The sequence below is a fragment of the Monodelphis domestica genome, chromosome 8 (assembly GCF_027887165.1).
Source record: "Monodelphis domestica isolate mMonDom1 chromosome 8, mMonDom1.pri, whole genome shotgun sequence".
In the NCBI taxonomy this organism is placed as follows: Eukaryota; Metazoa; Chordata; class Mammalia; order Didelphimorphia; family Didelphidae; genus Monodelphis; species Monodelphis domestica.
The window spans coordinates 70,290,166-70,304,120 of record NC_077234.1 but is presented as its reverse complement, the minus strand read 5'-3'; the positions used below and the strand labels follow the sequence as shown (position 1 = coordinate 70,304,120).

Genomic DNA, 13,955 nt, shown 5'->3' with positions numbered 1-13,955 from the left:
ACAACCTAGACATCCTTATTTATTCCTTTTTCCAAGAGAGACACATCTGGTTCCAGACCATCTTTTGGGAAAAACTTGTGAAGATAGAAAAAAGAATACTATGGAAAGCAATCACATAGAAAAGTTGGCACTTCAATTTGCCCCTGATTTCCAGTTTGCCTCCCTAGAGACTATGGGAAATTTCCCCTGGGGTGAGATGGGACCTTTATGGGACCTTTCTCTTGGTTAGGCTGAGATTCTCACTCCCAATAGTAGAGCTATACTTTCTTTTTTTTCTTTTTTTTTTCCTTTAAGTTTCCAGATCATTTTTTAAAATTTTACCTACTTGAATTTTATTTTATTTTTTTGAACATTATTTTATTTGGTCATTTTCAAACATTATTCTATATTTTCTTGTACATTCTAATCTGTTTAATATTTTAAATTTCTTTTTGTTAGTTATTTGGATAAGTGGGTTTACTCACTATCACATCTCTGAATCCTGGGCATTTTCACTTGTGGTTTCCCTGGCCTCAAGTTCTCTCCCTCCTCAGTTCTGAGTTCTGGCTTCTTTCAAGTCTCAGCTAAATCCTACTTAGATAAAAATTCTTTCTTGGTATCTTTTACTGCTAGTACTTTCCCTCTAGTGACTATCTCTAATATATCTTCTGTGTGCGTGTGTAATTTATACACAGCTATTTGCATGTTGTCTTACCCATTAATCTGTGTACTCCTTGATGGCAGAAACGGTTTTTTGCCTTATATCAACAGTGCTCAGCATTGCCTGACACACAGTAGATAAATGTTTGTTGATTTATGGCATTATGATGACGAACTTTTGTGTAACTAGCCATTTGATGGAAAAGGGTAAAGCTTGGTGGGGGATTTCTAGTATTTTCACTCATGAGCCCCATCCAGTGTGCTCCCCAATATCAATCAACCAGATGGTATCAATTAGCATTAAAAAGGCATAATTGTTGAAAATATCAATAGCTAACCATAGCTAACATTTATATGTTACAGTAAGGTTTCCAAAGCATGTTGAAAATATGATGTAATTTATGACAACATTAAGATGGGTATTATTATTTTTCCACTTTCCAGATGAGAAATTGAGTCACAGAGAGGATCTTTCCAGGACCATACAGCAGATAAGTTTGGAACATCATTAAAAGAGTAGACATGGGAGTGGCTTAGTACATTGAGAGCCAGGCCCAGAGATGAGGAGGACCTGGATTCAAATGTGACCTAAGATACTTTCTGACTGTGTTACCCTGGGCAAGTCACTTAGCCCTCATTGTTCTGCTGTAGAATCAATCCATAGCATTGATTCTAAGACAGAAGGTAAGGTTTATTATTATTTTTTAAAGAAAATATCTTGACCTTAAAAATTGTACCCCTAGATCAGCAGTATTTAGGAACGGATAGATATGAATCTAGTACAATACATTTTCTCAGAGGGGAATTGAGCAATTGGGCTTGAGGAATCACAGTCTCCCTTAACAATGCCGAGGAAAGCAGCCTAGCTGAGCTGAATTTATACAAGTTTATGTACACACAAAGCCTACAACGAGAATACACTTTACATAACATAGAGCATCGCAAGCAATTCGTGGTCCAACAATAGAACAGGATGTTTAGAAATCAGTCTTTTCACATATAAAACCCAGTGGAATTGCGCGTCGGCTACGGGAAGGGGTGGGGGGAGGGGAGGGAGGGAAAGAATATGATTCTTGTAACCAAGGAATGTTCTAAGTTGACTAAATAATATTTTCAAAAAAAAAAATTAGTCTTTTGTCGCTACAAGTAATCAAGCAGGGGTTGGATGATATTGGAGTGCACCCTAGATAGGGGCTCATGAGTGTCATTCAGGATCCCATTGCTACTCTAGCTGAGTTCTTATTCCTTCATTGGTTCGTTTGTTCGCTCTTTCGTTCGCTCTTTCTCACAGTCCTCCCAGCTTCAGATCACCCGGGAAGGAAGAAGGGGCGGGGCCTGGTAGAAGAGAGGGAGGCGAGGAAGGAAGCTCGCTCGCCTCACGGAACGGGCACGCGCCCGTAGTGGTGCGTGCCATGACGTCAGCGCGCCCTGGCGCGGAGAGGGGGCGGAGCCCAGCTCGCCTAGCCTGCTGGTGCTTGGGGGTCTCCGGTAGCCGGGTCTCCGAACGGAGAGCCGTGGGTCCAGCAGGAACGGAGTACATCAGAGCAGAAGAGTCTCTGGGAGCGTGGCTGGTCTACTCGAATTCGGACTAGGCATCATCACAACGCTCCGTCTTCGCTTCCTCTATCCAGAGGCTCCTCCTCTCTCCATCCCCGGCCATGGAATTCCCGGACCTGGGAGCTCACTGCTCGGAGGCGACCTGTCAGCGATTGGGTGAGGGGCGGGGCCTAGAGGCCGGAACTTGGGCTGGGGCGGGGCTTACGGGGGATGGACAAGAGGGCGGGGCTTAATTAAGAAGCCAGCCTTAAGTGCAGGTGCTTAAGGCTGGGGAGAAGACAGAGTCCTGGGCTGCGTTCTTTATTTGCCTGGCATCTTAAGACGAGGGCGCAGCGGAAGAGGACCAACAGACTTCAGGGTTAGGGAGTCAGGAGGTACCTAGAGGAAGTGTGGTGGCTAAAAAAGCTTAATAAATAAAGCCAACCTATTAATGCAATATCTATCTGCTTGCCTGTATACCTGTCAGTCTCCATTGCTATCATCCATCTATCTCTATGCCTGTCAATCTCTATTGCTATCTGTCTGTCTGCATTTTTCTATCCATCCATCCATCCCTCTCTCTCTCTTTCTCTCATCTCTCTATCTCCATACATGTTGTTCTCTTGCTGTATCACCTCTCTCTATCTGTTGGTCTCTATTGCTTTCTATCATCTGATATCTGTCTATATCTAATGCAGCTGAAGAGATGGCATATGGTGTTGGGGGGTGAGATGTGTCTAAGCTTAGCTGGGGGGGGTGGAGTGGGAGGGGGTATGAAACTCCTGGGAATTGAACTGAAAAAAGGAATTTAGGATTTCATATGAATGAGGCATAATTAGAATGGGGACATTATTTAATATTTGGAATACTAAAGGGCATCTAGACACTATCCCATCCTTGCAGATTTCCTGCCTCTCAAGTGTGATGCCTGCTCTGGCATATTCTGTGCAGACCATGTGGCCTATGATCAGCATCATTGTGGCTCTGCCTACCAAAAGGTGAGTTTAAGGATTGATTGGAACGAATGCCTTTTTGTAGGATGATTTTTTTTGAAATGATGAGTGTGTTGACACTTAGATTTTGCTCTTTCTGTAGCATTTGACCAGGTTAAACTCCTCTTTCTTTTTAATGTTCCCTCCTTCCCTTGCTCCTGTGACAATTTTGGCTATCTCTCATCACTCATCTCCTCTTTATCCTCCCTCCCCCTCCTTAAATGTTGGCATTTCTCAAAAGCTTTTCCTACATTGTATGCTTTGTTTAGTGTCATGCCTAAAGCCATTATTCTGAGAATGATTTCCATATCTGCAGCTTGTTCTGCTGAATATCTTCACCCAGGCTTAATTCTCTGGTTTTTCCCTTTCTTTGATCCCTCAGATTTATTCATTCTACAAGTCCTGTCAATTCTGCTTTCCCCCCCCTAAAAACTTTGTTAATCATGTTTCTCATAGTTCAAAAAGCTTCAGTTGCTCACTTTCCAATAAAAACCCAAACTTAGCCTACCATTAAAAGTCCTCCAACCTTTTCTAGCCTTGACTTCCACTATCGTCATACCCTACAAATTATCTGACAAATCTTGAACTTTGCCACTTATGAATCAGATTGCTCTTAGGAAGGGTGGAGGGGAAGACCTGTTTAAATCCTGCCTTTCCTTCAGTAACCAAAAAAAAAAACCAAACCATTTCCTATGTGAAGATATACCAAGTGTGGTTTATCATACGTAGTAGGTACCCAGCATACATAGAATGAACTTCTCACTTTGTCTAAGCTTGAGGCTAAGCTATGGCAGTTATTTAGTAAAAGAAGTTAGAGGGCAGCGTTTTTGAGTCCATAGTTCCTATTCCAGGGCTTTTCCAGACTTCTTTTTTCAGTGCCAGAAATGTAGGAGGATAATTAGGGGTACCCAGGACGTGTCTTTCCTTTTCTTCTTCCTGGCTGTAGGATGTACAGGTGCCTGTATGCCCACTGTGTAATGTACCAGTGCCGGTGGCGAGAGGGGAATCTCCTGACAGAGCTGTTGGGGAGCATATTGACAGAGACTGTCGATCTGACCCAGCACAACGCAAGCGCAAGGTGAGAGAATTCTGCTAACTTCACTTGTGTGGGGACCATCAATACTTTTTTGCAGCCAATATGAAGACCTGGGGAAAGTTTGAGAAGGCTGGCTACGCAAGAGCCAGGAATGCATGAGTGAGAAAAAAAAGGTCTTTGCTGTAGTGTCTTCTCTGCCCCATCAGATCTTTACCAATAAGTGTAGCCGCCCTGGCTGCAGGCAACGGGAAATGATGGAGCTGACCTGTGAACGATGTGGCCGAAACTTCTGTCTCAAGCACAGGCACCCACTGGACCATGAGTGCCCTGGGAACAAATTGCCTTCGAGCCAGCCTGGGTAATTCACGAGTCTGCTCTACCTTGGGGACCCCTACTGCCTTAGCTGTGAAACATCCCCAACAGTCACTGTTGCCCTGTACTCCCTTTGGGTTGGAATGCCCTAAGTGTCTCCCTAGAGCTACATTCCCCTCTGGAGGAGGAAACCCTTTGTGTTTCCTTGGGTTGTTTGCTGTTATATCCATCTCCCACTAACTCCTTGGAGACAAGGTGACCTGTTCCTGGGTGTATGTAGAAGGTATCTCTCCCCTGCAGACTTGCTGCTATCTCCAGAGCCCAGGGCTTAGGTTCTAGCCCAGCCCCAGTCCCTGGCCAAGGGTTGGGTAGAACCTCATCCCCCTCTGAAAGCAGGTATGTATATCTCCACTTCTCCTCAACCTTCTTTCTTCTCTATGCCTTTATCCCCATGCTATTTTTTTTCTTTCCTAGAGTTGCTGAGTCACCAACTCATGCCTTGCAGAATGGCCTGGTGAGTTGAGATAAGGCCAGAGGAGTGGGAATCGAAGAGGCAGTGAATAAGAGAAGGTGAATGATTTGTCTTTCTCTGCAGAGTGAAGATGAAGCCCTACAGCAAGCACTGATCCTGTCCCTGACTGAGAACAAGTCCAGTGCCCCTAGGTACCTGATGGGAGAACTGGGAAGGTGGAAGAAGGGCTGAGTCTGGGGATGAAGGGGATAATGATCCTGTCTCACACTCACTCTTCACTCTTAGTTCTCAAGAGGAGGAAGACTTGGCTCTGGCCCAAGCATTGTCTGCCAGTGAAGAGGAATATCGCAAACAGCAGGTATTGTGCTGAAGAGGAATAGAAAGGGAAAGGGTTTCTTCATGGCTCTATCCTAGGACTGCTCCCCACCTTAAGTTCCCTAATTCTGCCACCTGCTCTCTCCCCTTTCCCTGCTCCAGGCCCAGAGTCGAAGCCTGAAACCCTCCAACTGCAGCCTTTGCTAGGGCCCTGGGAGCAGGGAGGGTGACTCGGCTTAGAGGGGCTGTGGCCCTCACACTTCCAGGGTCCCTTGGAAGAGGCCAGAAGCTCAAAACAAGAGTGACGGTGGGAATCCTGAGCTGGATTAAGGAAGGACACACCAGGAGCGGCTCGAGTTTGAGGTGGCAGGAACCCCTACTCAATGTACCCATGTTTGAAGGGGTAGGTGGAACTTGGCTTGGAGAGAATATCCCTTTTCCCCTTGGTAATCCCAGTGGAGGAGTCGTCTCTGGAGATGTCACCTTTGCCCCTTGAGTTGGTTGGCAGATAGGACTTGGAAGGGAATAAAGCATCTTACCAAACAGCAGTACCCTTCTGGCTGTGACTCTTTCTCTAATTCTTATCTTTGTAAATACTGAATGGAGCTCAGGTTTCACCATATTTTATTTCTGAGGTTACCTTTCCCACAACTGTACCTCAAGAAAAGTGGGGTGAGTGGATCACATGGTTGTATGGCTCATATGAGACTGCACTGAAAAGGGCACTTCCCTCAACCTCTGTCATGGACCTGGGGGCTGAGGGTCTCCTTTTGGTGTCTGGCTTCTTGTGCCTTCAGGGACCTCTTCATCCTGTCCTTTTTGCTGCAGGTGCCACATGTCAGCATAGACCCCTCCCCGGGCCAGCAATGCCTCATGCCTAGGATGGGAAGGAAAAGAAGAAAGGTCAGGGTTGACCAGGCCTTGGATCATTTTGTCCCATAGATCTTTCTCTCTTTCTGAATTCCCTAAAGTGATAATGAGAAGGAAATTCCACAGTGAATGTGTTAGTTGGTTCAGCTGAATGCCATCTTTCCTCTATTTTAAATTGTTAAAAGGGAAGGCTTCTTGGGGAGGGGAAGGGTAAATGTGCAGAACAAGCATATCAATAAAAATAAGATCTTTACCTTCCTCTTTCTACAATGCAACCATCTTTGAGCACAAGAATCTGGTCAGCATTGACCACGGTAGATAACCTAGGATTAAAGAGAGGAGTGACCATCAGGCCCTTCTAGGGAGAGTGAATCTTTTGTCCCTCTATCACCCCCCACACCCAGTTCAGTACCTATGAGCCACCACAATGGTAGTATGGAGGGCACAGACTTTGGCCAGGGAAGCCTGGATGGCCCTCTCAGTTGAGGTGTCCAGTGCAGAGGTTGCCTACAAACAAGAGAGTGGCACATCAGCATCTGCTGAGCTGATTTTAGGAGGAAGAGGCTGGAGCTTTTGAAATGGAGTGGTGAGGACTGAGAACCAAAGTGGGCTGCTCAGCTGTGGAGTCTCGGGCCAAGGAATCTAGGGCTGAAGTCATCATAGATTCTCACCTCATCCAGAAGGACGATGTCAGGAGCCTTGAGGATGGTTCGGGCAATGGCCACACGCTGCTTCTCTCCTCCACTCAGCTTCAGTCCTCGTTCGCCCACCTGGGTCTCATAGCCTGTGGACACCCCCCACTCCACTTGAAGTCCCAAATGGCTCCCCCTTCCCCATCTGGAGTCAGGACCCTTGTTTGAAGGAGGTGAGACAGGGGATAAGGGGCTTCCAACTCCTCTCACTGTGTGCTGGCTTCTTGCAGTTCCCAGACCTGAGTGCCTCCTGCTTGGAATGATTCACCTCACTTCACCTCTTGTTCCCTTGGCACCCTTCAAGACAGCTCAAATCCCACCTTCTGCAGGAAGACTTCTCCCATTTTCCCTTCTGAAATGACCCATCATCTACTTTGTATTTCTTTTATATGTAGCAGGCATTTGTGTGTGAGCTCCTGGGGGCAGGAGTGATTTTTTATTTAGTAAAAGTAGTAAGAGGTAGCATTTATAAAGCACTTGCTATGTGCCAAGGGCAGCACAGTGGCAGAGCAGATAAAATGTTGGGCCTAGAGTCAGAAAGATTCCTCTTCTTAAGTTCAAATGTGACCTCAGATTCTCGGTAGCTGTGTGACCCTGGACAAGTCACTTTACCCTGTCTCAGGTTCCTCATCTGAGCTGGAGAAGGAAATGGCAGACTTTGCCAGGATCTCAGCCATGAAAACCCCAAAGGGGGTCATAATGAAATAGGACAGGACTAAAAACAACTGAACATAGCCATGGGTCAGGCATTGTACTAAGCATTCTATAACAATTACCGCATGTGCATCTCACAACAGTCTTGGGAGGCAAATAGACCAATTTATTCCCATTTTACAGGTTTGTGAAGGGAATTAGCCAGGAGCCAGATTTGCCCTGAGGGCTTGGCACTACCTGTCCACTGTGCTACCTATTTGTGCAGTGCCTGGAACATAGCAAGTTTTAATAAAGCTTGCTGCCTGCACACACAGTAGCAGGGAGTGGCAGAGCCTTTCAGGCTCTAAATTGGGGGGGGGGGGTGCAGCTCCAGGGAAGAGCCCCCACCTTCAGGGAAGCCCAGGATGGCCTCGTGGATCCCAGCAGCCCGTGCGGCAGCTTCCACCTCGGAGTCTGAAGCCATGACTCGGCCATATCGAATGTTGTTAGCAATGGTGTCATTGAAAAGAACTGTATCCTGGGGCACGACTCCAATGTGGGAACGGAGGGAAGACTGGGTCACCTGGAGCCATGAGAGAGCAGCCACCTTAAGGTGCCAGGGCCCCCCTCAAGGCCTCAATGGACCTCCATGCCTGCTAGATGGTGCCCTCATGCAGCCCCTGTGCCCAGCCTCTCTACTGCACTCACCTGTGAGATGTCCTGGCCATCTATGCGGATACACCCCGAGCTGAGGTTGTAGAAGCGGAAGAGCAGGCGCAGGACTGTGCTTTTCCCTGCCCCTGAGGGCCCCACCTATGGTGTCAGGACTAGCAGTGAGCCCAAGGCTCCACATCAGTCACCCTCACACCCACACAGCTCTCCCCTCCCAACAGAGCTGGACCCCAAGGGAATCAGGCCTGTGGAATGTACTCCAGGGAAAGGCTTCCTCTCCACAACTTGAGGGGAACTGAGGCTTTCGGAGGAAGATGGGGGGAGGCAAAGGGGAAAGAGGTCACATCTCTTCTTACTAAGGCCAGTGTCTGCCCAGGCATCACAGCAAAGGAAATATCCTGCAAGGTCTCCCGCCTAGGAGAACAGAGATGGTTAGCTATTGGGTCATAACCTCACCTCATTCCTCTCCCCCTTAAAGAGAAAAGATGGGGAGAAAATGTGGATGAAGAGAGGCATGATGAGGGATGGGGACAGGAGCTAGTGAATCTCCCTGTTTGTGGAGGGAGAAGGATGAGGAGATGAGTGCTGAGGGAGGTTCCCTACCCGTCTGTGTAGCTGAAATGCACGTTCTCAAACTCGATGAATCCTTTCTTAAATTGCAAGGGTCCAGCCCCTGGGATATCCTTCACCTAGGAAAACCCAGGAACATAACTTTGGCCACAGGACTCCTTCACAGAGCAAGCATCCCACAAACTAGTTCCACTCTACTCACTTCAGCCTCTTCCTTTAGCAAGTCAAACATGTTCTCCATGTCAATAAAATTGGTCTGAATCATCCTGGCAGAGGGAAGGTGACGTGTTGGGAGGAGGGAAGAAGCAGAGAGAACTGGAGAAGGGATAATGGGAGAGGGACAAGGAAAGAATGTGACCAAGACAGCACAGGCAAAGGATGTGGGGGCAGGGCCACCGGTGCTACCTGTAATAGGTACCAAACCAGTTGAGAGGCATGTAGAGCTGTATGATATAGGTGCCAAAGAGCACGAAGTCTCCGACCTGTAGAGGAGGAGGAAAGGCGCCACGAATGAGGAGGGCTAGAGCCAACTCTCATCTAAGGTGTCTCCCAGCCAGAGAGCCACTCTATCCTCACCCAGAGAGACCAGCTCTCTTTCTGCCTTACTTCCTTTGCAGTCACCCTCCTCCCGTGGCCCATTTCTCTTCCCTGGAGCCTCATTCACCTGGAGCTGTTGTTCACTGACAAAGTAGGCACAGAGGAGAGAGCCAGCTAGGAGTCCAAGCCCGATAACTAGATTCTGGGTCTGGTTTAGCAAAACCAGTGATGCACTTGACTTCCATTCCAGACTCTGAAAGATGGGTGACAGAAGAGAAGTTGCATCAGCTGCCCACATCCCCCCTAGATTCATTCCCAACCATAACTTTATCTACATTTGCTCCCATCATCCCTGGCATCTCCCACAGCCCTCAGAAGTATCCACCCACCCAGACTCTCCAGTTGTCACCCTCACCTGGTACTTGATGATGGCTTCTCTGTATCGCTCTACCTCATAGCTTTCTGCATTATAATATTTCACCTAGGGACATCAGAACCTACTGTAGCACCTGATGCCTTCACTCTAGACCCCACCAACACTTCCCAACGTCTCACCCACCAACCACAGATGTGGGATGGTAGGAGACAGCAGACACCAAGTTGGAAGGGACCCTACAAGTCCTTTATCTAGGCCACCTTACTCCTTTTATAGATGAGGAAACCAAAGGCTAGAGGTATGGTGACTTGTCTGTGGCCCCTGGGAACAAAGGCGTAGATCCAGGCCTGGACTCCACAGAAAGTACCCCTTAAGAGCACTCCCAACACGGCCACCATCCCAGGCTTGAGGACTTGCCAACCTCCTAATCTTGACCTTCCACGTGCACAATCCTGAGCACTAAGCCCCATTACCGTCTCGAAGTTGAGCAGAGAGTCCACTGCTCGAGCTCGGGTTGCATTCTCCTGTGTGTTCATATCTCGGCGAAACTTGGTTCTCCATTCAGTAACTAAAATCGTCAAGGCTGGAGGGTGGTAGGAGCAGTTAAGGGAGGGGAGAAGATATAGCAATTTCTTCAACAATTAAGGCCAGGATCAGCCAAATGCATTCACCACTTAGTACATGATTAAATGTGATTATAGACCTGGAGTGAACTGATGCTCCAGAGAAGGAACCACCCAAGCACCATTGTCATGACTTCTTTTTGCATATCCCCCCTCTACAAATGGCACACATTCAATGAGCACCTTTTATACATTTTTTGAGTAAATGCATGAATGAACAAATACTCTGTTTATGAACTGACTCTTCCTGACCCTGACCCTGCACTAGACTTGATTATACTTGAAAGTGTTCATTATATCTCTCTCTCTCCTCTTTCTCTTCCCTGTGCCCTGCCCCCTTACAACCCCAAACCTGAATTCCCTCTAATGATTATCTGGAAAGTCACAGTGAATGATCATGGTGACTTCCATTGTTAGCAAGCAATAAGATCCTAATGGAAAGCACTAGCCCCTTTCCCCCTGCCCAGTAGACCAAGTAGGGTCAAGGAATTGGAACTCACTGAGGTAGAGGGTCATGCAGATGAAGATAATGAGGCCAAACCAAGCATTGAAGAACATGCTGAAGTAGATGATACCAATGATGATGTCAGCCAGGGTTGGCAAGATATTAAAGATCAGGTAGCTGTTAAATGGGTATAGATATAATAAACAGAGAAAGGAGATATCCCAAATTCCTTTCCTGTTTCTCCTAGGATCCTTTCTCCTATGCACCCCAACTTCAGATCCTACTGATTTCTCTACCTGAGCAATCCAGTGACACTAGCTGTGCCTCGGTCCACAATTCGGAGCACTTCTCCTGTCCGTCGTCCCAGGTGCCAACGTAGGGCCAGCCCATGCAAGTGGGTGAAGAGACGTAGTTCTACTTGACGTGCTGTGAACTGCTGAACCCGGATCCATAAGAATGTCCGTAGGTTGCTCACAAATCCTGGGGAAGGGACATGCATATCAGAAGAGATGGCTTGAGGACAAGAAATAGGAGATATTTAGGGGAAAAAAAACTGAATTAAAGGGAGGAGAGGACAATCATGGAAGGTGATTTGTAGCTCCTAAAATTGGGGGTAAGTTCAGAAAGTAACTTTTGTACCAGTACTGCCGGTGCCTCCCCCTTGCAAGAATTTGAGTAGGACATAAGTGCAGACAGTCCAGGCCAGAGACCTCCAAGGGGCTCTTTCAGTCAACTCATTCACTATGGGGAAAAAAAAAAAGATTAGTACTAGTTTGTAGCCATTCTCTAGGGGAAACTGTCTTAAGATATTAGCCATTCATTCCTGCCTCCCCACCACCCTGATGCTATATTAAGACTGTTATCCACCCTCTGTATAAATTATTATCACAAGGACCCTTCCCCACTGGAAGACCAGGACACTCCATTCCTGCCCTATATTTTAGATTTATTGAATACAATCAGTGTCCTTTAAATGCTTTTACTCATATTGTTTTTTTTAAGTATTTTCCTCACTGACTGATCATTTTTCAAGACCCAATTAAAATCCCCCCCTCCTTTCACAAAGGCTTCTTTGGTTCCCATAGGCAGAACTGATCTCTCCTCTGGATACTCACAGCAACTCAGTTTGCATGTCTCTTCCAGAACCTTCTGATTTATATTACGTTTTGTAAAGAATAGTAGATATTTAGTACAAATTTCTGGAATGGAACTGACCAATATGTGTTCAGTTCAATTCATTTCTGCAATTAAATGCGTACTATGGGTCAGATGCAGTGGAATAAGACAAAGCTTAATCAGTCCTTGTCCTCAAGGACGTTGGGGTGGGGTTAGGGTATGATGGGTGTTAAGAGCAAGTGTGTGAGAGACCTGTACACAGTTATGTATGAAACAAAGGGGCAGAGAGATCCAGGCAGTGCTCTAAGAATATTTGAAATATCTGTGGTAGAGGAGAGCTAGTAACTTCTACCCTTTCTCCCTGGGCTTTCCCTCACCAATGTCCCTGTAACAGACTGGGACTAGCACGTTAAGTCCACGTTCCAGGCCCATGAGTGCCAGACAAACAAGCACAACCAGTTGCAGAGCTGGACTCCCTTTGGGCCACAGGTAGCCACTTAGTAGTCGTAACTTCCGACCAAGATCCCTCCATGTCGAAGAGCGACTAGAAGAGGCTGTGGGTGGCAAAGGCTGTGAAGGGAAAATTTGGGATTCAGGAGCAGCAGAAAGATAAAACTCAGAAAGGGAGGAGGTAAAAAGTGGGCTCCCTAGGGAGGTTATCACAAGCCAACCCAAGCCCTGCCTCTCTCTCCTCTGCTTCAGGGACCAGTCAGACCCAGGGATTACTGGCCCTAGTAATAACCAGTCACAAGAGGGGAGTTGGTATATTCTGGGATTTGTAGAGGGCCAGATCCTAATGAAGAAGAAACTGCAAAGTTTCAGGGGAGATGAACATTTCCAGTTAAAGATCCCAAAGTTTAGGAAAGGAAATGCACCTGGCTGCTCTCCACATCGCGCTCATCTCCATTGATCTGCAAGCTGTAAGGCTGTCGCCGAAGCCCAGGGACCCAGAGCCCCAAGAGCAGGAGCCCCGCAAAGACCAGGTAGCGCAGTGTCCACAGACCGAACTGCACCTGGAGCAGACACGCGGAAGGGGCCAGAGAGAGGAAGGCATCGGGCCAAATCAGCAGGATTCACAGTGAGTCAGCACTATTCTTCCTCCACAACCCCTTTCCCCGCCAGAGCCCTGCCCCTTAGCCCCCCACCTGCTGCCCAAGGCTTTGCCGGGACCACCACCACAGCGGGCTATTCCAAGACACCAAGGCCAGATTCTCGACCGCCAACGCCGCGGCCCATAGGAGCAGGAGGCCGGCACTGTGTCCGGCCCGGGCCACGGACGGCCGCCGGTCCAGCAGCTGCAGCGCAAGTGCACAGGCCCCGGCTCCAGCCCCAAGTAGAGCTCCGAGCAGCACATAGCCCGGGAGGGGGGCGCTGGCAGCGGTCGCGGCCCGGGCAGCTAGAGCCGCCAGGGGCAGCAGAGGCTGCAATCCACCCAGCAGCAGCTGAAGACCGGGCAGAAAGCCCCGTGCTGCTGGGGTCGGCTCCGGAGTCGGCTGGGCCCTGGCTCTCGGCGCACAGAGTCGCAGACCCAGGGCCAGGACCCCCAGTCCCAGGAGTGCCGCGGGAGCAGTGGTAAAGAAGAAGCAGGGGCTTAGCCCGCCTCTTGTCCAGCGCGGGCCGGGCGGCCCCTCAGCTCCGCAGTAGCTGTCCAGCCACAGCATGGCCCAGCCCCGCCAACACGCGGCGGCCCGGCAGTCAGCGGCAACGCATGCGCCCCGGTCTCCCGGCCCGGGTGCCCCCGGAGCGCGCTCCCGCTTAGCCCTCGCCCGCTCCCGGGACGGTGCTGCCTGGAGTAGGGCGTGGAAAGTTCGGCCCTTCACAGCCACCTCGCTCGTTGCTCCACCCCCAGGTTCCGTTAGAAACGTCCCATTGGCCAATTCTGACGGAGGGGCGGAGATCACGCTGCACGCGGAGGAAACAAAACAAGGAGAGGCGATCGGCAACACCGCGTCACGTGACGGAGTTCGCTGAGACACCCGGGGTCCCGGATGTGAAAACCGACCGATCGTAAGGGTTTCCACGACTGCGTCCTCCAGAAACCGGTGGCTCTTTCTTCTTTAGCCAAACCCCCGCTTGTGGAGGGGAAGGAAGGGCGGATGGGGAGAATGCGGCGCCGGGC

At 48.7% G+C, this 13,955-nt stretch overlaps 2 protein-coding genes across 6 annotated transcripts; one reads left to right on the top strand and one right to left on the bottom strand.

Moving 5' to 3' along the window:
• Positions 1–1,904: 1,904 nt before the first annotated feature.
• ZFAND2B (zinc finger AN1-type containing 2B) lies at positions 1,905–5,850 on the top strand. Of its 5 annotated transcripts, none has more exons than XM_001362690.4 (9): positions 1,905–2,352; positions 3,079–3,173; positions 4,114–4,245; positions 4,410–4,561; positions 4,816–4,911; positions 4,990–5,029; positions 5,111–5,178; positions 5,273–5,345; positions 5,465–5,850. In XM_001362690.4, the coding sequence occupies exons 1-9, from the start codon at positions 2,298–2,300 to the stop codon at positions 5,507–5,509; spliced, it is 756 nt and encodes a 251-aa protein (XP_001362727.1). In that variant the 5' UTR covers positions 1,905–2,297; the 3' UTR covers positions 5,510–5,850. The 5 variants fall into 5 exon arrangements, with proteins under 5 accessions (XP_001362727.1, XP_007501755.1, XP_007501754.1 ...); XM_007501692.3 differs by having other exon boundaries at positions 2,047–2,352; positions 5,569–5,850; XM_007501693.3 differs by lacking the exon at positions 4,816–4,911 and having other exon boundaries at positions 2,018–2,352.
• Positions 5,851–5,909: 59 nt separating this feature from the next.
• On the bottom strand, positions 5,910–13,909 carry ABCB6 (ATP binding cassette subfamily B member 6 (Langereis blood group)). The gene is made up of 19 exons (XM_001363971.4): positions 12,982–13,909; positions 12,712–12,849; positions 12,214–12,406; positions 11,360–11,461; positions 11,017–11,200; positions 10,776–10,897; positions 10,126–10,235; positions 9,692–9,757; positions 9,404–9,529; positions 9,145–9,221; positions 8,942–9,005; positions 8,773–8,858; positions 8,526–8,583; positions 8,206–8,310; positions 7,906–8,080; positions 6,844–6,956; positions 6,585–6,679; positions 6,427–6,495; positions 5,910–6,179 (listed from the first exon to the last, which is right to left on the bottom strand). Exons 1-19 carry the CDS (start codon positions 13,495–13,497, stop codon positions 6,044–6,046), a joined length of 2,535 nt encoding a protein of 844 aa, XP_001364008.1. The 5' UTR covers positions 13,498–13,909; the 3' UTR covers positions 5,910–6,043.
• Between the last annotated feature and the right edge of the window lie 46 nt (positions 13,910–13,955).

Bases quoted from the DNA above. Each gene is read 5' to 3' on its own strand.
- ZFAND2B (XM_056808163.1), top strand. From the start codon at position 2,298: ATGGAATTCCCGGACCTGGGAGCTCACTGCTCGGAGGCGACCTGTCAG. The intron at 4,246-4,409 runs GTGAGAGAATTC...CTGCCCCATCAG, and splicing joins CAGCACAACGCAAGCGCAAG to ATCTTTACCAATAAGTGTAG. The intron at 5,179-5,272 runs GTACCTGATGGG...CTTCACTCTTAG, and splicing joins AACAAGTCCAGTGCCCCTAG to TTCTCAAGAGGAGGAAGACT.
- ABCB6 (XM_001363971.4), bottom strand. From the start codon at position 13,497: ATGCTGTGGCTGGACAGCTACTGCGGAGCTGAGGGGCCGCCCGGCCCG. The intron at 11,462-12,213 runs GTGAGGGAAAGC...TTTTCCCCATAG, and splicing joins AGTCTGTTACAGGGACATTG to TGAATGAGTTGACTGAAAGA. The intron at 6,180-6,426 runs GTAAAGATCTTA...TTCCCATCCTAG, and splicing joins TGCATTGTAGAAAGAGGAAG to GCATGAGGCATTGCTGGCCC.